Raw genomic sequence first — 27,069 nt, forward strand, 5'->3', positions numbered from 1 at the left:
ACCAAAATGTTCATTCCGGCTCTATTTACAATAGCCAGGACATGGAAGCAACCTAAGTGTACATCAACAGATGAATGGATAAAGAAGATGTGGCACATATATACAATGGAATATTACTCAGCCATAAAAGGAAACGAAATTGAGTTATTTGTAGTTAGGTGTATGGACCTAGAGTCTGTCATACAGAGTGAAGTAAGTCAGAAAGAGAAAAACAAATACCGTATGCTAACACATATATATGGAATCTAAGAGAAAAAAAAAAGGTCATGAAGAGCGTAGGGGTAAGATGGGAATAAAGACACAGACCTACTAGAGCATGGACTTGAGGATATGGGGAGTGGGAAGGGTAAGCTGTGACAAAGTAAGAGAGTGGCATGGACATGTATACACTACGAAACGTAAAACAGATAGCTAGTGGGAAGTAGCCACATAGCACAGGGATATCAGCTATGTGGATTATGACCACCTAGAGGGGTGGGATAGGGAGGGTGGGAGGGAGATGCAAAAGGGAGGAGATATGGGTACATATGTATATGTATAACTGATTCACTTTGTTATACAGCAGAAACTAACACACCATTGTAAAGCAATTATACTCCAATAAAGATGTTTAAAAAAAAAAAACAGCATCAGCAACTCTCCCATTTGCTCATGTCAGTTACTATTTCATGACTCTGTGACATTGCTTTCCCATTGTGTGAACTGGATGCTTCTGAGGCATGCATTGCTGTCAGCTGTGCTCAATACTATGTCACCTTGTTCGTCGTGGACCAACTATTTTATATAAATCTGTTCTGTAAAGAAGTACTTCTCAGACTGTAATGTAAATAAAAGTCACCTAGAGAGCTGTTAAAACACAGGTTCCTGTGCCCTTCTCCCAAGTGATACTAATGCTGTTGATTAGCTGACTGTGGTGTGGATAATACTGCTTTTGATCACAAAATGAAATGCTTGGAGTATGAATTTAGATTCATGTATATTCACTGCAAAATTCAGGCAACCCTCATGATTTGTGAAACATATTCCTGAGATTCCTGCAAGTCAGAAAATCTGAACATAAATTGCCCTTCACTTACACAATTTACTTCATACTTTACCCCACCTGTTAGCCAAGTGGCCCTGGAAATTCTTTTTCCTTCTTCACTATTTAGGATTTAAATCTCCCTTTTTCTCTCCGTTTTAGGTTGAGAATTTTTACCTCTTCCTACTCTAGTCCATTCTTACCTTACTGTGGGCACTGATGGCAACACTGGTGGTAGGAGGAAAACGTGGTCAGTCTTCTCTCCCAGACCCACTGCTACTTGATCTTTAGTCCCAGTTACCTTTTCATAGCTTCCTTTCTATCTTGGTTTTCATCTGCTGCTTAAAATCCTGTGAGAAAATGTTTTGTGTAAACAGAGTTTATATATTTCTCTGAAACGTTTTACTTCAGTACTTTCTCCTCCCAGAGACCCACCTGCAGCACACATATGACCTTCATTTTTCTCCACAAGGTTTAATAGGAGGCGGGAAGGGTGATGGTCTTAAGAGAAAGCGTTTCCCCGTTCCTTCTGTTGGTTAAAAGCTTTAAAAAGCGAAAATGGGCTGTGTGCTTGTTTTAGGGACAGCAGGGCTGGAGAGAAATTGTGAGACTGCAGCTTCTTCCATGGTAGACCAGACAAGGTGAAACATGGGTCAGAAACAACAGGTAAAGTTAGGGGGGGGTGGTGGTGGGGGTTGGGGGCAGTGGAGAAAGAATAGGTTGACCGATCTCTGTGTCTCAGAAAAAAACTTATATTGAGAGGGAGCCAGCCTACCTGAGGATTTAGTCTGGTGTGAAGTTTCTATTCCCTGTAACTCTTCATTCCTTTGTCCTTCATTCACCCTTACTGTCTTTAAAAACCTTATACTCTGCCAGAACTTCCTTCCCTTAAGCCATAGGGACCACCTCCAGTAGTTTACAGTTGGGAAATTCTTTAATCCCACTTCCATAGGGGAAAATACATACTTGGCTCTTTTTTTTTTTTTTAAATAAATTTATTTATTTAGGGCTGTGTTGGGTCTCCGTTGCTGCACGCGGGCTTTCTCTACTTGGAGCAAGTGGGGACTAGTCTTTGTTGCGGTGTGCAGGTTTCTCATTGCGGTTGCTTCTCTTGTTGCGGAGCACAGGCTCTAGGCATACGGACTTCAGTAGTTGCAGCATGTGGGCTCAGTAGTTGTGGCTCATGGGCTTTAGAGCACAGGCACAGTAGTTGTGGTGCACGGGCTCAGTTGCTCCGTGACATGTGGGATCTTCCCAGATCAGGGATCACACCTGTGTCCCCTGCATTGGCAGGTGATTCGTAACCACTGCACCACAAGGGAGTTCCTATACTTGGCTCTTAATTTGGAATGCTTCACATTTTTTTCTAGAATATTGTTACATGAAGTGGTTAAGTTCCATGGTATTAATAATATTAATACTCTACTTTAGTTACAGCTCTGTGCCTTAAATATTTTTTTCTTGTGGGATGGCTTAGGAACCTGACCACTGTTCTTTTGGTTTTTTTTATTTTTAATTAATTAATTTATTTATTTATTTTTGGCTGCATTGGGTCTTTGTTGCTGTGTGCGGGCTTTCTCTAGTTGCGGTGAGCAGGGGCTACTCTTCGTTGCAGTGCACGGGCTTCTCACTGCGGTGGCTTCTCTTGTTGTAGAGCATGGGCTCCAGTAGTTGTGGTACGCAGGCTCAGTAGTTGTGGCTCACAGGCTCTAGAGTGCAGGCTCAGTAGTTGTGGCACACGGGCTTAGTTGCTCCGCGGCATGTGGAATTTTCTCAGACCAGGGCCTGAACCCATGTCCCCTGCATTGGCAGGCAGATTCTTATGCACTGCGCCACCAGGGAAGCCCCTAGCCACTTTTCATAGATTTCATATGGGAAATTTATTCTAAGTTCCAAACTTCTGACTTGCAAATAACTGTCTACAATATAACTCATTTACATGTTGTATCACGTGTATATATTTTCTTTAAATTAAAGGCATATATTTTTATTTATGTTTTTGGGCACGTAAACTTGAGCTTGCTTGACCTGAGGATAATTGCACTTCTTGAAGTTGAAATAATTCAGAAAACAATGTGCAATATGAAATCACTTGGCTGTGTGTCTGCGCAAATTAAGAAATGTTAAGTATCGTAGGATATGTAGGTTGAATGCTCAAAGCGATGAAGGTAATTTTTTTACTTTAAATGAACTACATGCTTTATAAACTCATGCAAATTCTGCCTTATATCTTATGCAAAGCATGTGAAAATCCCTATGAGAGTTATATCGATTGATGGCAAATAGTTTTTTCCCTTTTAACTTCTCCTCCATCTGCTGCACATGCATTTGATTTTCTTTTAGGCACCATGATTGAGGATGTGGTTTAACACTGAAATGCTGTATGTACTAAATGTAAAAATATTGGGGAAATACAGAAACTAAGCATTATCTCTCTGCTTTTAAGAGAGTGTACTGTATATTACTGTAGTTAACTGTCCAGATCCCAAGTCTTAAAAAAACAGGCTAAACTAGAACTCAGAGTTCAGAGGGCATCCACAATAACTGCTTCTTCATGCAAGGAGCCCCAGTCCCTGGCCTTCATTGCCCAGCTAAACCAACTGCTACTATTGGCAGTCACTATGGTAGATATTAGGGATGCAAAGAAGTTTTTAGTTGTAAGGAGCTCACAGATTGCTGGCACATGTATGGTTTTCTTAGGTTAGTCTAGGGGATGAAAGACTTTCTAAATCCCTGGGAGTGCCCTGGAAATCCTTCGTCCTCTGTATCTCCTTCCTCCCATCAGTTTTCCATTTTATGACATCATCATTGAAGCCAGAGATTAATTTGCCTACCATTGAGTGCTCTGCTCCAATGGGTTGATCTTACCTGAGCTGGTCTCATGTGAGGGCTTTCACAGTCAGACTGGAGTTTTATGAAAATTATATTTGGAATATTCTTATCCAGTAAAGCTTTGGGGAGCCTGAAATAAATATAGTTAAAAGTCTTGCCTAGAGTTATCTGGTAAATATGGTAAAGTAAAAGTAAAACTGAGACCATAACTAAGAAACACAACTCCCAAGCCTTAGCATAAATAACACGACTACCGTTAATTTTTCAGAGAACTTTGAACTCATGAAGCACTTTAATGTATATATTTTTAAATAAATTTTATTTATTTATTTATTTTTGTCTGCGTTGGGTCTTCATTGTTGCGCACAGGCTTTCTCTAGTTGCGGCGAGTGGGGGCTACTCTTCGTTGTGGTGTGCAGGCTTCTCATTGTGGTGGCTTCTCTTGTTGTGGAGCACGGGCTCTAGGTGCGCGGGCTCAGTAGTTGTGGCACATGGGCTTAGTAGTTGTGGCTCTTGGGCTCTAGAGCACAGGCTCAGTAGTTGTGGCGCACGGGTTTAGTAGCTCTGCAGCATGTGGGATCTTCCTGGACCAGGGCTCGAACCCATGTCCCCTGCATTGGCAGGTGGATTCTTTTTTTTTTTTTTTTTTTTTTCCGGTACGCGGGCCTCTCACTGTCGTGGCCTCTCCCATTGCGGAGCACGGGCTCCGGACGTGCAGGCTCAGTGGCCATGGCTCACGGGCCCAGCTGCTCCACGGCATGTGGGATCTTCCCGGACCCGGGCACGAACCGGTGTCCCCTGCATCGGCAGGCGGACTCTCAACCACTGCGCCACCAGGGAAGCCCGGCAGGTGGATTCTTAACCACTGTGTCACCAGAGAAGTCCCTTTGATCTATATTATTTCAATTAATTATTTGATTAAATGATTCAGTATATGTAAAATACTTGGTACAGTGCTTAGTATATAGAAAAACACTTAGCATTAGCTATAATCCTCTCAACAACTTTGAAAGTTAGTAGGAATTTTTTCTTCCTTTCATTTTATAGCTGAGTGAACAGGTTTACAGAAATTATATTTTGCTCAGGTCTTTCTACCTCTAGGTTTCCTGCTCTTCTCACTTTATCACATTGCCTCAGAAACAAAGTATTCCAATTTACATTTCATTTTTAGGGCACAGTATCACAGAGCTGCAAAGGGCCTTCAGTACTGTGTAGTCCATGTTTCCTCATAGCATTGAAAAAGTTGAGGACAAGAGTAACTAGGTGACTTCCTCAAGGTTATACAGATAGGTAGTCTTAGGACCAAAACTGGGACCTGGGTCTTCTAACTTATTCAGTACAGAGAACTAGAAGTCTGTGGTCCTAGATGGAATTCTAAACTGTGTCCTAGCTTGTCCTAAAAAGCTTAATGAGACGCAATACTTCTTTGTACCTCTGGGTACCACCAGCTTTACAATGAGTACTCTTTTATGTTTATCTGATATCTGCTATTTTTGGTTACTTAGTAGTCCCTATAAAGTAAAGGTTTTGAAATTTGTGGTGTCTGCTTTTCTTTGTTTAATTCATTTATTGAGCACCTGCCATTTGGTAGCCTTAGGGATACAACGGCAAACTTGCCTCGTAACAGGGCCCTTTGCCAGGTTGCTGGCACATGTTTGGATTTTCAGCAAGACAGCCTGGGGGATGAAAGAACTCCTAAATCTCTAGGAGAACTCTGTGCTCTAAAGCCCAAGTTAAAGTCAACATCATTGTGACTGTTGTGGACATCATTTAGGATATCACTTAGTGATGGTTTCTAAGGAAGCCCAGAGAAGGAAGTAATGTTATTCCAGAGGCAGATGTCGCCCTGGAAAGATGAGGAAGAAGAAAAAAATTAAGAAAACAGGGAAACGTGTTAGATTGAAGTAATTTTTTTCACACTCTCCTTGTGCAGTAGTCCGGACATGTATTCTTACCTTAGTTGGACAAATGAGAATATTGAAGTCCAGAGAGATCTAATGACTTGCCCCAAGTCACTCATCTAGTTGATATCAGACAAAGGAGAACTGGAACCTGGGTTTCCTGGCTTTGTGTCCAGTGCTTTCTCTCTTATACCTGATTACTGCAACAAATGAAAATGACAACATACAAGGGGCAGTGGTTGTGGGTATAGGCCTGTAGTACACCCAGCTGTTTTGTTTTTGTTTGTTTGTTTATTTAGTGCCAAGGCTGAACTAAACTATTTCTGTTTCCAGCATCAGCATCTCTATTGACTTAAATAAGACTTTTTGTGGGAGAAAGCAACCTGCAAGCTCTGTTCTCAGGCCAGGCAGACAGGAACTCTGTTAGTTTTTCTTCATGAGATGGATATTTCCTAAGGCGGCAGCTACCACTGAACCCAACTTTATCCTGGTAGATCTGAGAAGTCAGAGGTCGGAGACCACATCCGTGAAGTACCTCTCATTAGGGTCACCTGGAACAGGAAGGTTGCTTGTTTTCTAACTTTAACACTTAGGCGAGTCATACAGCCTATGACCTTTGCCCTTCTTAACTGGTGATAGGGGCCCTTTGTCAGTAAAGCATTCATGTGGATTCTACTCCACTGTTTCAGGTCACTCCCCCTATTAAGTCTGAGGCAGCAAAGGAGTGAGTTGAACTGCTTTTCTCACTGTGAGGGAGGTACATGCATTATGCTCAGCCAGTTAACACGTCAGAGGAATGGGTTTCCCACTGTGTGAAATGTCTTCTTTTATCATTATGTGTGTATTCTTTAAAAACTTGCCTTAGCATCAGGCACTCTGGAAAATGCAATGTTTCTTTTCTAGTAACTACAAAATTAGAAATATTAACTTCTTAGATTTTTAGGTGAATGCTCATTGCGTCTGTGTACGTACGTACATTTGTGTGTCCCTATACAGTGTTCCCATTGCTTCCTCATTCTTACAGAATGAAACTCTGAAGTTTGAAAGTGTCTGAGTCCTGAAGCAAGATAATTGAATGTGACAGAAGCACAGTAACCAGAAGACCTGGGAGGCCATGAAAGATTTGCATTGCAAATATAAAAAATAAATAATGAGGCTTCTTTTTCTCCCTTACAGGGAAACTGGATTCCAAGATCCATCAAGGAGCAAAGAAGGGGTTAATGAAGCAGAATAAAGCTGTCTGACCCAGGAAAAAAGGAACTATACAGCATAGTGGAGTTTTGTGTACTAAAATTGCTATCCACTGGTCCTTTGGAATTGAAGCAGTAGACATCTAAAGGCTTGGCATCAGGCTTGAACCTCTCAGAATTTAAACTCATCAAAATCTGTATATTTTTCTTAAAGAGTGGGATTCTTACTTTATGTAGTGGGTAAAAATCTTTGGATACATTATTTATAAAGACTTATTTTAAAAATTCTAGATCTTTGACATTTTTCTCAGAATGATACAGAAGAAAAAGGAACAAGTTGGAAATTATTTTCCTCTCTGAGGCTTGGATTTGTTTTAGTTAGGAAAATTCTTAACCTAGGTTAACAGTATTTTAAGGGACCACTTGAATTTTAAAGTTTTTTTTTTTTCAAAGTGATAACCTGGTAGAGTATTAGGATGTTTGAGGAATTGTGTTTAATAGAAACGTGTGATTGGACAGAGAGGTTTTTAATCAACTTTGCTGCTCTAGTCCAACATCTCTTCAAGTGAATAGTATTCAGCTGAGTAACCTTCGCTGGCCGATTTTGGTGGGGGGTGGGGTGGGGGGATAACCTGAAGAGGTGCTGCCACTTTGTTCTTTGGTTTGAGACATTAGGACATGAGAGGATCAGACTGGGATGAGATAGAGCCACCTGCTAAAGCAGCATGAAACCGCCCTGTTTATTTTGTTGGTATTGCAAAAGTATCACTTGGATGGAGAATTAGAAACAAACAAAAATAACATCCTTTCAGTAAATGCATCCAAATATCCCAAAATGCTGAAACCAAACCCTTTAAGCCATCCATACCCCAAGAAGCTATGAGCTTTGGAAAAATAGGAGGTTGGTTTGAAATGAGATTTTTACTAGTCATTCTGGTCCCACTTAGTGAAGCACTTTTTTTCTGAGGCTGTTCAGAAGAGCTGTCAGAATCTCAGTTGCTGGCATCCTCAGGAAATTCACGGTCTTAAATGTGTATGTTCTGCTTTTTATAAAGCAGCACTACCACACTGGGGAAGTTGGATTCCCTCCAGCAGTTGTGTGCATGACTTAAAAAAGAGAGCGCAAGGGAGAGAAAAAAGTGCCCTGTGTTATGAAAAAGATTAATTTCCCCTTTCTTTAATCCTTCATATTCAGCATTTATTTGCATTGAAATGCCTCCACTCATTATGCATTGATGCTCACTCAACTGTGAACCCTGCTTATTGCAGAGCTCCGGGCATTGGTTTTGTGGGGGCGTGATCACTCTGGATTCCCAGGCAAAACCCACCCAATTCTTGTTCTAGTGATGAAGGCATGTTGTATTCTTTTTTTTTTTTTTTCTGTTCAACTTCTGTAGAGAAAGTTGGAAAGGACGCCAATGGCAGTTCTTTAGGGGGGAAAAACGTCTCTCTCTGGCTTTCTGCAGACCCTAGTACTATTAATGAAGCCACACTGGGTTCACTATGCAGTTAATAGTATACCAAGCAGTAGCAATTTGAATTCTGTGCTGGAATTGTCTGGTTTTCTTAATACCAAAATAAAATTGAAAGATAGGAGGTGAAGAACCTAAGGAGCAAAAAAAAAAAAAAAAAAAGTTTATCTTTCTGCCTTTTTATTTGCACGACAGACAGCCTGAACACAGAGGAGTATGGATTGATTTTTCCACCTGGATAGATTGTGTGTGCATGCCTAAAGAAAAACATCAGGAGATGCAAGAGTTCAGGTTATGCAACCATTTTGTGTGCCGTGATAAGAAAGTTTACGAGAACTTTACAAGTTTATGGGAAGCCCACCTCAGCAACCAAAATATGCAGCTGGAGCCACATGAGTAAAGGCAGAGTAACTTGGAAACTTCTCCTTTTCATGGTTAGACTGTGAAAGACTCTCTTCAGTTCACGTGGTGGTGGTATAAGGTCTCTCTTTTATTTGTGGAGACACCCGGGAGGAAGTGTGGGAGAGACTTGGGGGTAGATGGCCGTCAGTTGCTCAGTGATGAATAGCATAATTTAAAGCCTAGTGGAAAATCTTAGCAGCCTGAGTACAAACTCGCCCAGGAGTAGCCTTTCAGTACTTTACAGCACTTTGCACTGACCCTGTAACTCTGGGACAGCTTGGCCTGAGGGAAGGTCCACATTTCTGAGCTGGTTTACTTCTACAGCCTAAGTATCTGTACCCTCCTTTGGATAGTTGGGTTCATTGGCTCTCAATTTGTATAGTGGCTAAAGGATTCAGCGTTTTTGTTTTTCTAGGCAGGACACAGTCTCAATTATAGAAGCTCAAAGTAGGATATATATAAAACTGGAGTCTTTCTCTGCCAGGATTTTTAGGAGGCTTTGGCCTTGCAGATAGATGTTTGGAATGGAGTAGGGGTGGGGTGTGGGGTGGGGTGGTGTTTGCTTGCTATAGCTAATCTGGAGAAAGAAAACTAGGTGTCCCTTTTTTTCTTTTTAAGCTGGAAGTTTACAGAAACCCGTTTTTTCCTAGGGAGTAGGTATAAAAAATTGACTATAAAGATTGATTTTACAAATAATTACAAAGTTATGGCTTTTTATGAGTTATAACCCTAATCTCTTTCCATTTTAACTACTGTCTCTACTGAAGTCCATTTATGTGGATTTCATTTCGTTTGGTAAGTTTTTTTTTTTTTTAATGCTTTTACTAGAGCTCCTAGCCAAGATAGAGACAGTATTGGGGTTGTTCTCTTGCCCAGTTAGACAAGGCCAGTAAAAAAGCAAGCATCTATTAAACTAGAGAAATCAGCTAACTTCAGTTTATTAGGCCTCGGAGGGCAGGAAAGAAAGTCCTGTGATGAAGGATTTTTTTTCCTTGAGATTCAAATAGCAAGTGCACATCTGCTGTTCTCAGCTTCTGTGAATGTGTTTGGAGGGAGGTGATCCATATCACAGGCTCCAGCAGCATCAAGGAATCTAGCATGTGGAGGGCTTTCTAATTCTCTCATGCAGAGAAGAAAGAACATAGCCACAGTGCCATCCTCTGACACAAAGAAACTTGTGTAAATTTGTGTCCATTTATGTGTGTGCTCATAATGTGGGTTAATTCATGCGGTGAAACCTGGTAAACTGATTAGATTTCTGTTGTGACAATGAAGAGTCTAGAAAGAAAACCTAGTAAATATTGTACCCTGACTTGAGGTCAGGTAGATAAGGTGGGGCAGAGAGGGCAACTGAGAATGTGTAGATGTGTCACAGGAAGGGAGTGAGATGTTGGGACAAGGGGTCAAAAATGTCAATATATGAGATTTGAGGAGCGTCTAGAGCTGTGCTGTCTAATATAGTAGCCACTAGACACATGTGATTATTTAAATTAAGTGAAATTAAGATTCAGTTCTTCAGTCACAGTACCATATTTCAGGTGTTCACATAACTACATATAACTAGTGACTTCTGAATTGGACAGCTCAAGAATAGAATATTTCCATCATTGCAAAAAGTTCTATCAGACACTGCTTGTTCAGAGCAGGGGTCAGCACACTTTTTCTGTAAAGGGCCAGACAGCAACTATTTTAGGCTTTCCAGGCCATATGGTCCCTGTTACAACTATTTAACTCTGCTGTTGCAGTGCAAGTGAAATGAATCCATAGATAATACGTAGGTGAATGAGCATGGCTATGAGCCAGTAAAATTTTTTTATGGACACTGAAATTTGAATTAATATATTAATATAATTTTCACATCACAAAATAGTCTTCTTTTGATTATTTTTCAGCCATCCAAAAATGTAAAAGCCATTCTTCTTCTTAGTTCATGGGACATACCAAAACAGGCACTGCACCTGATTTGACCTGTGGGCCATATTTTGCCAAACCCTGGTCTAGAGGAATAAGAAGTCAAAGCTTAAGATTCTTTTACTGTATAGGACATCAATTGCTTGAAAATTTTTAATGGTTCTTCTAGGCTTGAAAAATTTCTGTCTAAAAATTGAAGTTCACTGTAGGAATGTTTGCTTTGTTCCCCATTTTTGCAGTCCAGTCTTTTTCAGTGGTAGAGTCATGCTCTTCAGTAGAAGATGACTACTCAAGTGTTAACCTTTAATTCATACCTAAGTCTCTAAACCCTTCTCTTTGTCTACCTGCAAGTAGCTGAATCCTCGCTTGTAACATCGTCCAGTACAGATTAGAGGTCTTCTGTCACCTGGGGTCAGTTTTGTTCTTGTACGGTCCTAGAACAAGCTGAATATGGGTGGATCAAGGGGAGATTATTTTTCCTAGGCCAGATAGGCTTAGTGTTCATCTTTAGCCATCACCCCCTGACACACACACACACACACACACACACACACGCGCGCGCGCGCGCGCGCGCACACACACACACACCTTTTGCATGTGTATTTGGAGATATAAAGGGATTTTATGACCTGGCTGTATCCCCAAGTCACATACTCTCTTGAATGGCACTGTTGAAGGATGCCTCAGGGTAAGGGAAAGGAAAGATAAAAACTGCAGAGCTGGGAATTCCCTGGCGGTTCAGTGGTTAGGACTCTGCACTTCCACTGCAGGGGGCACAGGTTTGATCCCTGGTCAGGAAACTAAGATCACACATGCTGCGTAGCCAAAAAAACCCTGCAGAGCTAAGATGGTCAAGGACATAATTGAGGCTAAGACTTGAGAATTAAGATAAATTTCTTTTCGCAAGGGAAGGGGGTGGACGTTTTAGGGAAGAGGTGGTGAAAAGTATGATAAGTTTCATGAGTGAGAGGTGAGTGGGAGGGTTCACTTAAACAAGGACAGGATGCCTACTAGATAGAGTGCTGGGCAATCAGATGAATAGCAGATAAGATAAAAGTTACAATAGTTGGAATGGTGGGTTGGAAAAGAACCGTAGGACTTTTAGATAATAAAAGGCAACAAGATTTGGTGATATGGGGTGGTGAGGTGAAAAGTTATATTAGAAGGATTAGAAATAGGTACTTTTAGGAGGAAAACTAGTGGTAATCCTACAAAAGAAATTGGAGAACAAAGGATAAAAAATTAGGGGATTGATACTTTGCTGAACCAAGGGATAAAATGGGTGAAACACGATGAGCTGTGCTTGCTCTTCTGTTCTTTGTGGATGTTCACGTTCCGACCCCTTGTGACCCTTTCCTCTCCCCACGGTTGGACACCTACAGAATTGATGTCTTCCGCATTTAAGGTATGATACTTCCCCAGAGACCTCTCTGCGAGGAAGTCTGGTCCAGCGAGAGTTCTTTCCACGAGGAGAGAGCGTTAGGTTCGAGCTCTCCAATCCAGGTTTCTTCGAGTTTATCTCTGTTTTAACCGGCTCGCCGGGTTTTCCAGCATTCCCAGAGCTCCGAGTCTCTAATCCGGGCCCCGAGTCTCTAATCCGGGCTCCGTGTGACCGCGCGTTCCGAGACCCAGGATTTGGTTCGTCCATCCAGATTCCGGGTTTCCCCTGCGCTCTACCGCTCCAGACGGCACACCAGCCCGGGATCCGGATCCGAGGGCCCGGTAGTCCAGTGTCCGGGTCTTGCGGGCGGCCCTGGTTGTCCCGGATCGCGGCGGCGGCGGCGGTGGCGGCGGCGGAGGGACCCGCGGCCCCGGACACAGCGGCACCGGCGGGCGGGGCGGAGCGGCGCGAGGAGGGGGCGGAGAGCCGGAGACGAGGCGGGGTGGGGTGGGGGGGAGGGGCCGCGGGAACGGATGGCGGCCTGGGCCCCGTAGCAGCGGCGGCTCGACGGCCCGGGGCCCGGGCGGGCGGAGGTGGCGGCTCCCGGGACCGGCCGCGCGGTGAGTCCGGAGCTTTGTGTGGAGCCGGGGTTGGGGGAGGAAAGAGGCGGCGGCGCCGAGGGGGCCAGGGGTAGCGGCGCCTGACAGAGGAAGTGGGGGTTGCGAGGCCGGGGCGGAGCGAGGGGGAAGGTGTGTATGGCGCGGGTGGTGGGGGTGTCGTTGCGCGGGTGGGGGAGGGGGCGTCGAGGGGCGCGGGGTGAAGTTCAAAGCGCCGCCAGGGCCGGTTCCGGCTGAGGGTAGGGGTGCCCCAGAGGGGATTAGGGTCTGGCCAGGTTGTGGGGACAGGCCAGAGAGTTTCAAAGGCGAGTCTGGGTATCTTGAGGGGGCCCAGGGCGACTGGAGCTAGTCAGGGAGTTAGGGGGGTTCAGGGCGAGGGTCTGGGAGCAGGACGTGTGCGCAGCCCAGGAGGGGGGAGCAAGGTGGCCGGGAATGTGCAGTAAGTAGGTTGTGGGTGTGTACTCCTTCCAGTCTTCAGGTCACATTTACTCCTGTCCTTTTCTTCAAGATGGAGGGATTCCTGGGCCTGGCCTTAACTGCTATCCTAGTACCCCCGGGAGGGTTTGTGACCCTGTCCTGTTTGGAAAACCCATGCTGCCCTCTTTTCCCTTTATGTGTAATTACGGTTGGATCATCTCTGTGCTTTGCTCAGATTCTCCTTCCTCCCTCTGGGGTTGAGGAGGAGGAGACACATCTGACCAATTAATGTGTGTTTGTGAAACAGGCAGCAGCAAACAGTCATTTCAGGTTCTAGGAATTAGGCTCACACAGGGTGGAGAGATCAGAGCCCTTCAGGGGGAATATTTCTGAACAAATCACAGACGATTAAATTCTCTAAGAAACAGCTTCCAATCTAAATGAGAGTGGGTAAGATGGGGAAGAAAGCCTGTCTGTTTCCAGCCATGTGTCCAGAGCCCTAGGGGTTCAGGAGAGTCCTCAATCCCCTACAGGCCTCTCTCTTCTGTATGAGGCTTTGCTCTGCAGCCTTGAGTTAATTTCACCCCTGCTGCTTTGTCTTGGGGGAGGGAGTGCTGGTTTAGGCTGTTGCGAGGAGATGACTGTTCTGCTGCCACACACAATAGTCGTGTCATTTTATCGGGACTGCTACCCCAGGGCTGAGAACTGCTGCTGCAGAGATAAACCGGTCCCTCTCACCCGCCTATTGTGTACACAGTGAAGGTCATAGGTTCAAGTCTTGTCTGAGAGCTTTGGATATGCTCCATCTCCCAGGCTCCTCAGTGCCATTTTCTTCCTTTTCCAGACTGGGGCTTGCCATTGGAGGAGGCCAGACAGAAAGGCTCTTCTTTTTGAGTGAGGAACAATGCAGAGCTCATTGGCACACATTTTTCAGAAGAATAGGGAATGCCAGCCATGTTGTGCCTGCCTCTTTGGCTAGCCTGTACTAAGTTGAGGAGGAAGAGTGGCTGGGAGGCCCAACCCTGATGTTTGTGTCAGACTTTTAAGGAAGAAGACTCCAAGGGGAGGGTTTTACTCTTGTTTGAGCCAGCATATTTAATCCTTTTTATAGAGATGGGACACCCACAAAGATTTTTGTTTACTCGTTTAGGAATACCACTAAAAACCTGTGCAGGGTTAAGATAGGGACTCAAGGACCAAGTACCTTTTTAATGGTGACTTCCTGGTCAGAATAATTGCACGACAAAAAAGCCACAGAATTTGCCTATCTGGGCAAGGGCTGGGGAAACGAAACAACTTTCCTTTTTATCTTCATTTTAATTCAGATGAAAGGAGGTGACTTGTTCATTGTGTAGAAAATCCATGTGTGCTTCTGTGTTAGGGAGAAGTTTGCCAAAGAGATGAACATAAAAAAAAAAATCATTTGAGATCTTGGGAGTTACTAATGAGAGAAGGATGAGAACAAGCTAGAAGGAACCCTGCCCTTGCATTTACCTCATAGAAGTGCCCAAATAGCATTTAGGTACTATTAGTTGGGTAAAGAATTATTGGGGGCTAGAAATGAGGTTTTCCTTTAGGACATTAAAGAAAACTTTTCTTTGAACAGAGATTAGAAATCAAGCTCATTGTGGGAGGACAGTTGTATACAATATACACTGTACACAATAGCCAACCATTTCCTATAGAGTGTTGTTGAAGAGGAACTTTAGCCTTTGGTTGTGGTAAAGGTCTTTCTGAGGCCCTAAGTCTGACCACGTTGCCTCCCTTTTCTCTTTCAATGAGTTTCTTAAAAATGATGGCTTGCCACTTAGGTGTTGGGCTTTGTTAGGAGGGAACAGGTTGTTCTGACCTTTATGTTTCTTGATGACCGAACTGTCTTAAGGTCTTACTAGAGGTGTTGTCTGTCTTTAGACTGTTTCCAACTATATGTCCTAGGTCTCTGAGTGAAGTCTCAGCTAAACTGAGTCCAAAGCTTTTTGCTCTTGGGCTGTTGGCATTCATTTCTTAATCCTGTCAGGTGACAGTGAAGGCAGAAGCCTCAGATTAAATTTGCCCTGATTAGATTTAGTGGTTTCAGAATTGGGCCCTTGCCACAAGGAGTCTTATAAGTCTTCTGACTGTGACCATATTTCAGAGAGCACTTTGGATATTTTTCCCCCAGCTTCTTGTTAGAAAATGTTTCCTTGTGAGAGGTCTAGATAGCTGGACAGATTATTGCTTATTTTGTGTGAGGATATGGAAGCATAATTTTGGCTCCTGGTAGTAATTATGCTGCAATTAACATATAGCAACTAAATGACTGGAACAGGATAATTTGTTGAGGGGTTTACTGATTGCTCTGTCAAGTGGAAGTGCCACTCCTTACTTATTTGACTCAGAACACTACTGCCTGGGCTAAGCCGTGGAGACTTAATAAGTACAGGAATGATGTGTGGTCTCTAGAAGTTCACACTCTGTTTTCTCTCTCATCACTGCCAGGTACTATAGAACCTTCTAGTGCCACTTTCTCCTGCTCCATAGGTAGCTAAGCAATTGTTATTTCCCTTGTGGAAACTGGTCATGGATGGGAATACTGCCAGACAGATGGGGCCACTCTGAGATGAGGCAGCCTTATGTTGTGCGGCAAATTTTCTTTTAAGCAGCTGAATTCTCTCTTCTGCCTGATTTTTAAATATCAGATTCCTTTAAAAAAAAAACAACAACAACCCTGCAAAATACAAAATCACGTAGTGTACTAAATATGCCTTCGTGATATCTCATAAAAGTTGGCTATGACAGACAAAACGAAGAGAGGCGATGCTGATTGGCAGGTTCAGGGCCCACTAAGTGTCAGTGAAGGACTGTTTTCACTAAGGAACAGGTAATTCACCAAAGCACCTGCCTAGCTGGGCATGTGGAATTGGCAGCAGCTGTGCAGTTGCAGAGGGATTATTGAGCAGGTGGTTAAAGAATCACATGCCACAGTGACAAGAAAATACTTGGTCTTCTGTGGTTTAGGTTCAGTTCATATGTGTGAAATTCTTCTTTGTTTCACGTTTCTTAATGCCTGATACTGGTTTGTTAGTGAGATAATAATGGAATAGAGAAAAGAGATTCTTCCTTTTCTCTGTGTTTCTTTTAAATTACTGAGTAGCTTGCCTTAGACATGGTCCTAGACGGCCCTATTATATTTCTGTGAGTTCTGGCTTTATGCCCTATGAATGGGAAGGGAATAATAGTAATTCAGTGTTTCTAGCACTTGTTTATTAGGGGGATAGGGAAGGAGAAAATTCTTTGCTTTTAGGGTAGTGAAAAGGATTTAGCTGCTGGGAGGATACCCAGGTGCAAAGGATGTAATTGACTTTTTGTGTTAAGTCTACCTGACATATCTTACTCAAGACTTTCACATGTGTTTTTATTTTATGAATGTAATTCTCCACATGAAGTTTGCACCTCTTCTGTTGTTCGTTTTATTCCATTTTTAGTTTCTCCCAGCACCTGTATAACTCTTTTTTTTCTGGCTTTGAGATTAACATCACTGTTAGAATCAAGTCATCATCAGAGGGCCAAATCATGCTAAGGAAGTATCTCAACTAAATGTTTATCTTAAAAACAAGTATAGCATTTCCTGTAACTTGGAGGAGGACTTTCTATTTTGAGGTTTTCTGCAAATTCCCAGATTTTCCTTCTAGGTTATCATCATCTTCTGTTAATATCATTTTATTTTTCTTTCACATGATCATGCCACTATAGTAGGCAGTGGCATAGAGCCTAAAATTTATAAACAAGCAACTTGGTGTTTATTTTGTGACTTCTTTAGTGTCCTCCAGTGATTTTCTGTGTTGGGCTGACAAGCTGTGTGCTTGAAACACACGCAGGCACACACATACACACAATCTAATTGAATTCACAGTGTATTAATTAACAGTTGATTGACAGCAAAGAAGTGACTTTAAATGTTTTGGAATTGAGAAATCCCTTTTCCAAGTGAAGTGAAGGCTCTGATCTGTCAGAGAGATTGAGACAGAGATTTAGGTAGATGGCTGGCTGTCTGGATGGATAGATAGATTGAGTTTTTTGATTGATTTAGGGAAAAGGGAGGCAAACAGTGTGACTGAGGCCAGGGCCAGTGGACCACTACAGAGACAGGGACATTTGCAAGAATCTGTTTAAACCTAGTTTGCAACCTAGCTTTAAGTAGGAGCCTAGCAGTCATTTGTATAATATTCACTTCTGGGAAAAAATATAAACTTCTTTATTTCCCCATATGAAGCCATCGCAGCTATTTGTTTTAAACTGTTCACAAACCACCATGTATTTTCCTAGCATTCTCAGTAGTTTGCTTCCTCATGTTTTCCCCCCTCCCCCATCTCCCATCCACATTCTCTGCTCTGAAGACTTCCCTAGCAGCCTGGAAACACTCTAATTACTGTAGCTATTATAGTCACAACCCAGATCTTCCACCTCCTTCCCACTCACCCCTTTCTATCTTCCTTCCCCCTCCCCTTGCTCTAGCAGCAGGAGTTGAACTGCAGTCTCATGAGCACAGTCAGATCTATGAATGAGCTTTATATCTTGTCAAGGCAGAACTCCAGATCCAACAGGGCTGATTTTTCATGGTTCTCTTGCTGTTTGTTCTTGGATCAGAGTCCCAGAAATAAGAGATGGCAAATACCTATTAGGTCATATCTAATCCATCACTCAGGACCAAACCTGCGATCTTTCTCTTGTCTCTGTGAGAATTTTTTCTTTCTTTCTTTTGCAGGTGAGAGCTGTCTGATGCCAGGCAAGCTCTGAAACTGCCTTCTTTTTATTGTGCTCTCTGGTCATTAGTGTCAGGCCAGCGTTGCTCCTTTGGATTTTTATTCTTATCCCATTTTCAGGATTACTTGCTCCCAGCAAAATCTCCACCCTCTTCAACTTCAGTCCTCTCTTCTTCTTTTTTTTTTTTTAAATTAATTAATTAATTTATTTATTTTTGGTTGAGTTGGGTCTTTGTTGCCGTGCGGGGCTTCTCATTGCGGAGCACGGGCTCTAGGCATGCGGGCTTCGGTAGTCGCAGCACGCGGGCTCAGCAGTTGTGGCTCCCGGGCTCTAGAGCGCAGGCTCAGTAGTTGTGGCGCACAGGCTTAGTTGCCCCGCGGCATGTGGGATCCTCCTGGACCAGGGCTCAAACCCGTGTCCCCTGCATAGGCAGGCAGACTCTTAACCACTGTGCCCAGGGAAGCCCCCAGTCCTCTCCTCTTGATTGTTGGCACCACGTTTGTGGGTTCCTTTTGTACCATCAAGTTATCTATGCCAGAAGTTACCACTTTTCAGACCTTTGCCACAAGAGTCAGTGTGGCATTCTCTTAAGGAGTTGCATTTGATGGAGCACAGGACACAAGTCCGAGCAGGTGGTAATTAATAAAATGGCTCAGAAAATATGTGCGAGGTTGTGCCCTTAAGAAAGCCCTGTACTGTATGAACAAATGCTCCTTCTTTCTGTTTGAACTGGGGTACTTCCTATTCTAACCCTTTGTTCTCTTTAGATGGATGAATTTTATTTTTGTGTGGCTTAGTTACAGTTAGTTATTTTCTGATTTAATAGTGTAAAATGTTTATTTGCTAATATAGCTTTTCAAAGCATAGAGGAAAAAGCACAGAATTGCGAGTCATAAAGCCCAGATCCTGATCACTGTTTTGCCTCTGACTAGCCGTGACTTGTGCTAGTCACTCCTATGTTTCCATTTTCCTTATCTGTAAAGTGAGCATATTAGACATGATCATCTCTAAAGGCTCCATATAGTGTTGAATTTTATGCTATCAAGATTATGATGAAAGAATGGGACAAAAATGATTGATGGTTGACATAAGTGGGCAGTTTTTTATTATTGTGTCAGTATTCAGAAGGGCAAATAAGTGCAGCCTTAGTTCCTGGGGGCTTGACTCTCACTCCTCTTTGATATGTTTATAAAGTTTATGCTGTGCCTTTTTTTTAATGAAGTTATCTTCTTTTGGAGAGTCTTGTACCTTCATTCTGCAGGTTCACCAGTTTGTCAAATATACCTTTTTCTAGCCTTCTCAAGCCGTAGGAGTGGGGATCAGAAAGCTGTACAAAAAGAACCTCAGCTTGGGAGAAAGAAATCAAACCTGAAAGGATTTGCCTGATATCATTAAAAAGTAATTTTGTGTATTCAGTCAGTAATCTAAGATCTTTAAATCTCTTATATCTGAAATCTTGAGCCAAGGGACTGATTTTGGAGGTGGGTTGGGCATTTTTCCATTTTTGTCCAGCTAGTGGAAAACCTACTTTGAATTAACTTCTTGGGATTGAATAAGAGTTGCCCACTGTTTTGTTTACAAAATAAAAGTGTTATTTTTAATGATCAAAATGCAAAATCTGGGGCTTCCCTGGTGGCGCAGTGGTTGAGAGTCCGCCTGCCGATGCAGGGGACACGGGTTCGTGCCCTGGTCCGGAAAGATCCCATATGCCGTGGAGCGGCTAGGCCCGTGAGCCATGGCCACTGAGCCTGCGTGTCCGGAGCCTGTGCTCCTCAGTGGGAGAGGCCACAACAGTGAGAGGCCCGCGTACCGCAAAAAAAAAAAAAAAAAGCAAAATCTGGCAGTTTGAGCAACAAGGGGGATCTCTGAAATACCCCCTAAAAGGGACTGAGCAAATTAAAGTTGATGGGTGACTTTAGGAACTTTGAAATTGGTAGTACAGTTGACCCTTGAACAACACAGCGGTTGGGGCACCCCCCCTCCCCCAGGGAAGTAAAAAATCCTCATATAACTTTACAGTTGGCCTTCCAGTATCCAGGGTTCCAACCAACTGCAGGTTGTGTAGTACTGTAGTACGTATTTATTGAAAAAAATCCAGATATAAGTGGACCTAAATTACAGTTCAAACCCATGTTGTTCAAGGGTTAACTGTGATGTTAGAAAATCTTTGCTTTCAAGCAGTTTAAAGGAATAAAATTGTATAACCTAGTTGTTAATTCCCCAAGTTAGGATTTTTATCAGTATTTTCCAGTTAGTTTTTGGATTTGGAACTTCCAATAGCAGCTGTTTATTGAATGTTAAGAAGATGATGGTCTTTTAGTCTTTCTTTTTGGGGAATGTGTTTAACATGGCAAAATCACATGTTTAATCTACCTTTGAACATTGGAAGAAGCATTCACTCTTCTTAAATTTGTACTTAAAACATCCATCTGTCTGTAATAGAAAAATTCAGTGGGAGGAACTATTGTTTATTTTGGACTCATAAAATGTCCTGGGAGTGTTTTGCTTTATTCCAGCCATCTGTAGCACATTACTAATTTTCAGGTAATCTAAAGGTTATTTTGAGAAGTGTTCCACTTGCATGAGATTTTTTAAAGACTTGTATTAGAAATATAAGTGGCTTTTGTAGATAGATTTTTTTTTTTTAAGTGTCAAGTGAAGGGTTTTGAATTGGAAAGTGACCAGTGCCATGCAGCCCTTGGAAATCAAACCACACCACGATTGAAATCCAGGTCTGGCAGTTAGGCCACGTTGCCTGCTGGTACTGCACTGCATGCTGATACAACATTGCATGTTGGTACCTGTAGTTTCTTAGGCTGCAGTTCAGTATTTATAGAGTAAGGCAGCAGTGTCTGCTCTGTTCTATGTACAGAGTAAAGCCAGAGGGCTTTTGGTATGTTATCAGAGTGTTCCTAGTAACATTCCTAGGTAAGCACTTTGGGTTTGGTTAAGATGAACTTTTATTCATGTGAGCAGAAGTGAATGTTCAAGAATGTCCGTTGTAAACTTCAGTTACAAATTCTGAGGTTTGGTGTGAAACTCAGCAAGAATGGTATCAGAAATGGAACTATAGAGAAATTGGAATTGTGAGGCTCATGGGGTCTATGAATCTGAAAGGTATAGTGGGAAGGGGGAAATTGTTTTTCTACTTGGTATTTGCTTTTGAATGTACCTCCAGTCCATCATTTCTGAAACTTGCTTACCCTTTTCTCCCCTAAGCATTACAGTTCTTCCAGTTGCCGTGGCACAAGACTTTGGGTTCATATTTGGTTCTTTTTTTCTTCCTTACCACCTCATCTGATCATTCACCAAGTTTGAATCATTCTAGATACTTTATCATTTAGCTTCACCTTTTCACCTGACCTAGTTCAGGCCTTCATCTGTATATTATTGTAGTAACCTCATGGTTAATGCTTCTTTCTGTATTACATACTACATACTACTGCAATATTATTATAGTTTTTATTTATTTATTTAGTGAATACAGACATTCCTTGTCTTACTGTGCTTCGCGGATACTGCGTATTTTACAAATTAAAGGTTTGTGGGAAGCCTGTGTCGAGCAAGTCTATTGGCACCATTTTTCCAGCAACATTTGTTCACTTCATGTCTCTGTGTCACAATATTTATCTAATTCTTACAGTATTTTAAACTTTTTCATTATTATTATATTTGTTAAGGTGATCTGTGATCAGTGATCTTTGATGTTACTACTGTGACTTGCTGAAGGCTCAGATGATGGTTAGCATTTTAAAATTAAGGTATGTACATTATTTTTTAAGACATAATGCTATTGCACACTTAATAGACTACAGTATATAATAAACATAACTTTTACATACACTGGGAAACCAAAAAATTTGTGTGACTTGCTTTACTGTGATATTTGCTTTATTGTGGTGGTCTGGAACCGAACCTGTAATATCCCCAAGGTATGCCTGTATTTATTGAGCACTTATGTGCCAGGCTAGACATCATCTCTGTCCTTTCTGGACTTACACATCTAGTTGAGGAAACTAACAATCATTTAATGAATGTATGATTATGAGCTGAAGTGCTTTGAAAGGAAAGAATTTATTTCTAGAAGAATATGTAGCAAGGAATCCCAGTGTAGACTTTTAATTAATTAATTAATTTATTTATTTTTGGCTGTGTTGGATCTTCGTTTCTGTGCGAGGGCTTTCTCTAGTTGTGGTGAGTGGGGGCCACTCTTCATCACGGTGCACAGGCCTCTCACTGTCGCAGCCTCTCTTGTTGCGGAGTACAGGATCCAGATGCACAGGCTCAGTAGTTGTGGCTCACGGACCTTGTTGCTCCGCGGCATGTGGGATCTTCCCAGACCAGGGCTTGAACCCGTGTCCCCTGCATTGGCAGGCAGACTCTCAACCACTGCGCCACCAGGGAAGCCCCCAGTGTAGACTTTTAAAAACACAGTTCTGATTATTTCACTTCTTGCTGAAAACTTTTAAGGACTCCTTACTGCCTATATAGGCCAGCACTCAAGATCCTCTATGATCTGACCAACCCTGGCCTTCAGTCTTATTTCTTTCTCTTTTTCCAGCCATTCCTTCCACTTACGCTGCATTTTTCAGTCTCAACACCTTAGTTTTTTTCTTTTCTTTTTTGTTGGAATGCCCTTCCCTGCTCCAAGGCATTCAGCTTTAAATCTGACCCTTCCTTTAACCTACCAAAAAATTTCATCTCCCTCCTGAAGACTTTCTTAACTTTCGTCTTCCCACCCGCCTGTATCTCCAGAATTGATTTTGTATTCCTCTGTATCTCTTTAACTCTTTGCTGGGATCTCTGTTATAGCACTGTATCACACCTTGACTTTAATCATATATGAATATATTTTTTTCCCTACCTTATTCTAAACTCCTAAGAGACCTGAGTCTCCTGTTTCCCATGGCTTCCACCCCAGTGCTTTGAATATAACTTTATGTGTAATGCTTGCTGAATTGAATTGGAATTTGATTTTTGAAAACAGAAACTTCTTGTGATTTTTTTTTCAGACCTTCTTTTATGTTAAGGTAACTTGCATTTAACACATTTTATCCCAAACTGAATAACCTAGGAACAAGGCACAGACTGTGAAAGCCTTTAGAAATCCTTCAGACTCAAGGACAAGCATTTGTGCCCTTTAGTACCTTCAGCAGTACTGTGGTTCCATATATCCTAGCTGATGGAAGACTTGAGGGGAAGGGGAGAGGTAGTACATGGCAGACAGAAGCAATGTAGGTCAGTCACAGGAACCAGACTGATTCTGTTAGAGGAATATAGGCATGGTTGGGCCCTCTGGGTATTGTTGACCTCCAAGAGGTCTTTTTAGTTTTTCTTATTTACTTCCTTCGTTCCATAAATATTTATTGGATTCCTGCTATATGTGAGGTCCTGTCCTAGCTGCTTAGGATCTATCAGTGAACAAAATAGACAAAAAAATCCCAACCCCATGGATCTTGTCTTTTAACAAAAGGAAATATAAATAAGGATAATAAATAATTATATAGTGTAAAGAGAGTGATAAATAATGTGGGAAGAAATAGAACAGAGTAAGGGAGATTAGGAGTATGGAGGAAGGATAGGTGGGGGAGATAGGAAGGTTGCAGCTTTTTTTTTTTTTTTTTTTGTGGACGTGCAGGCTCAGCGGCCATGGCTCACGGGCCCAGCCGCTCCGCGACATGTGGGATCTTCCCGGACCAGGGCACAAACCCGTGTCCCCTGCATCGGCAGGCGGACTCTCAACCACTGCGCCACCAGGGAAGCCCTAGGTTGCAGCTTTAAATAAGGTGGTCAGAGTAGACATCTTTGAGAATTGTGGTGGTAGTGTGTTACTGGTTTGTTAGGCACTTCCCTGAGGGTGCTGAATACTCTTCTGCCCAGAAGAGAGATAGAGGCACTGTCTGCAGTTGTTCCAAAGGGTCTAGCTGACAGTGAGGCGGAAAAATGTTCTTTTTTCTTGGCTGCTTCCCTGGCTGGCATTCCTGGAAGTTAATCATGGTGAAAACTGCAGTCATGTCTGGAAGACACCAAGGGTAGAACTGGAGGCCTTGTAGCCAGTTCCCTGAGGAGTGGGATTTACTCTTCCGTTGATTGGCCCTTGGGTGCCTAGAGTAATGGGTGAGTTAGGCCTCTGAGTTTTCTCCTTCCTCAGCGGGAAAAGCCCATTATCATGACCTTCCCTCTTCTAGTGAGACCTCAGCAACTTTGTTTGGGGTAGCTCATTAAAAATAAGTTTTCAGGGACTGTACACTTTGCTCCCAGCCTAAAAATTGAATTTTAAGGTTTGTGGTATTTCGACTTCCTTTCAATGCATAGCTAGCTATGTTCTGGAAGTCTTAGTACCTAATTCATTAGCCTGAGGATGAAAATGTCTTATGATGTCTAGATGCTCTCTTGTTTGACTTGTGTTTTGTAAATTTTCTTATAGTTTCCTTGCTTGCTCTTTACTACTTCATTATTTTTCCTGTTGCCTCTTCCCTTTTTCTTTACTTTAAGCTGATAGGAAACAGAAATCCCTTAGGCCGTTTTGGTAATTGGCTCCAAGCTAAAATTCCTACCTAACATATGAGAGATGTCTTATTTCTGTCCTTGGGTTGTGTAGAATGCAGCTTACGGACATCAAGCTCTCAGCACGTTTGTTATATTGTATGCTATTTGAGGTAGCTGAGAGGTGCAGGATACCTGTACACTCTATTTTTAGTTATTTATATCATCATCTTGTGCAGTTGCAGTGCACAAGGAGACCTATTTGCCATTCTGAAAAAATGTGCTATTTTGATATAAAATTTTAGAATAAAGGTTCTCAATGAACTTGGGGTCGATGCTAAGAAAAATCTGTTAACTTTTAGGCAGATATGGTTGTAATGTTAGGTGAGCCTCTGGGCAGATTTCACATTGCTTTTCTTTGTCAGGATTTGCTGTATATCAGACTTGAAGTCATACTTCCTCACCACATACACTCAAGTGGTACAATAACATATTACTGATATTATGAACTTTAAAACCAGTGTCTGTTAATTCAAGTGTGTGTTGTTTTTTTCCTCTAGTGGTTAAAAGGGTTTCAGTTTAACTGACCAAGTTGTTTGCTTTATTAGTAAAAATGCTTTAACGTTGCTTACTTTGCTAGTGATAATTGCTTTTTTAGTAGTAGTGTTTCTGTGGTTTGTATTAGTAGGCCCTTCCAGTCCTAACAGAGCTAGAAATCCTGGCAGTGTGGATTTCACATGAGTTCCATAACACTACCTGGCAAAGAGGGGAATGCAGGACAGTGTCTGGTAATATTCTTTTTCTTATGGAGCCTTCCTATAAGAAAGAAATTCAGTTTTAACAAGATTACATTGGAGTAGGTAATATAACAGTGACATTTTCTTCCAACAACAAGTCTATAATATATTTTACCTGAATTTGTGATCTGAAGCATTAGATTTGTTTTAAAGTGTTACATAAACATGATGAGTGCCATTTCTGTCATCCTCATATAATTTTTTTCCCTTCTCCTTTCTTGGTAGGCAAAATAATGATACAGTGGTTTAATTCACATCTCAGATACTTGATGGAAGGAAACTAATTGTTGAAATATGGTGCTGCTAGGCTCTGCACTTAATAGGAATGATACAGGTTGCAAGGGATTAAATTTTTATAAGGATCGAAATCCTTACTTAAATAAGAATGTCACAGCCCTAATCACAATAATGTGGCTGAGTTGAAACTGTTAAAGGAGATTGGAGAAGCTGCAGAATTAGGCCAGATAATAATAATGTGGGGTTTATTTACTTATACATAGATTAGTTAAATACTTTATTGACAGCAAATGTGAAGATGTGGTTTTGAGTAAGATAAACTACTTCACACAGTTGGCAGTTTTAGATCCCATAAAGCAAAGAAATAACCTGGATTTTGCTTTGAGGAACAAACAAGAATTGATAAACTTTTCTGTAGGTCAACACTATTTAATAGTAATCATAATCTTGATTAAGCTCAACATTCTTCAGGGAGAGCAGGAATAAAATCTATCATATGGGGATTCATTTTTAAGAAATTGAGCTGCAATCAAGTATGTACAGTAGGAAAAGTGGAAAGATTTTAAAAAACAACCCACCAGAAGTTTAAAGACTTAAAAGCCATTTTATTAGAAAGCAAGGGATCAAAAGGACTGTGCAAAACAGATGGTCACTTGGCATAGTCTCAGAGGTTGTGGAGAGGAGAAAAGCATCTTTAAAAAAAATTTTTAAACATTTTCAATCAAGACCAAAGAAGCCCACAAAGTGATGGTGGTTAGTCACACGTGCTGCCTAGAAATTAGGTGAAAGAAGAAAAGATGAATTAGTTAAGCTCTTTGCTCAACTGATGGTAAGAGTTTATGTTTGTTTTTGCTTTTTTAAGAAGACATGTTAAAAATGGAAAGGCAACTAGAAAATTGTAAGACTGCTTGATTATGATGTGAAAGATCCATTCAGGGATGAAGATGTTAGAGAATTTCCACTTCTGTTTTTCCCACTTCCCAAGCAGTTTAAAGCTTCTGGTCAAATGATGATAAATGCTTAACTTTAAAAAAAAATTAGGGCACGAATTAATCTTTTTTAATGCATAGAAAGCACGGTAAAATGTACAGAAGTCCCTAGAGTTATCCCAGAAATGGTAATATTTATTTAGTCTTTCCAATACATTTTTTTCCTAGCTGCCTAGGCTTTTCTTGATCATATCAGTAAATTTGATGAGATTAAACCTATCTACCCAAGAATTGAGAAAGAATTCAAGGATAAACTGTAACTCTTAGTGAAAGTATATCACTTCATGTTTTAAGTGGCATGGTCATTACACTAAGGGACTAGTGTAGATATGTGGTTCTGTCCGTAGAAGGGTTTGGAGGTGGAGGGAATAAAATCTATATTAGAAAATTGAAAAATGTAAATTAAAGATTGAGATGACTTGGTATCATTCATATCATTTACTGGGGCCAAGGCGATGGGTTAGTTTATATAAGGAGAAGTCACAAATGACAAATCATTGACAGTTGTGTGTGGACAGAGTTGTTACCAGTGGACATTGTTTAGTTTTGGTTTTTTTTTTTGCGGTACGCGGACCTCTCACTGTTGTGGCCTCTCCCGTTGTGGAGCACAGGCTCTGGACGGGCAGGCTCAGCGGCCATGGCTCACGGGCCCAGCCGCTTCGCGGCATGTGGG

At 41.8% G+C, this 27,069-nt stretch overlaps 2 protein-coding genes across 3 annotated transcripts in view; both read left to right on the forward strand.

Annotated features, from left to right (window-relative positions):
* TRIP4 (thyroid hormone receptor interactor 4) overlaps nucleotides 1-7,234 on the forward strand; it is a 67,454-nt gene extending 60,220 nt beyond the window's left edge. For both annotated transcript variants that reach the window (XM_060151683.1, XM_060151694.1), the window contains one exon: nucleotides 6,931-7,234. In XM_060151683.1, the coding sequence (XP_060007666.1) occupies nucleotides 6,931-6,998 (68 nt within the window). In that variant the 3' untranslated portion in view covers nucleotides 6,999-7,234. The remainder of the gene's footprint in view (nucleotides 1-6,930) is intronic.
* A 5,387-nt stretch (nucleotides 7,235-12,621) lies between these two features.
* Nucleotides 12,622-27,069, forward strand: part of ZNF609 (zinc finger protein 609) — a 233,154-nt gene continuing 218,706 nt past the window's right edge. Inside the window, exons 1-2 of the mRNA XM_060151810.1 lie at nucleotides 12,622-12,730; nucleotides 21,568-21,648. The gene's annotated coding sequence lies outside the window, so the exon portion shown is untranslated. The remainder of the gene's footprint in view (nucleotides 12,731-21,567; nucleotides 21,649-27,069) is intronic.

This window comes from Lagenorhynchus albirostris, chromosome 1 (assembly GCF_949774975.1).
Source record: "Lagenorhynchus albirostris chromosome 1, mLagAlb1.1, whole genome shotgun sequence".
Taxonomy (NCBI): domain Eukaryota; kingdom Metazoa; phylum Chordata; class Mammalia; order Artiodactyla; family Delphinidae; genus Lagenorhynchus; species Lagenorhynchus albirostris.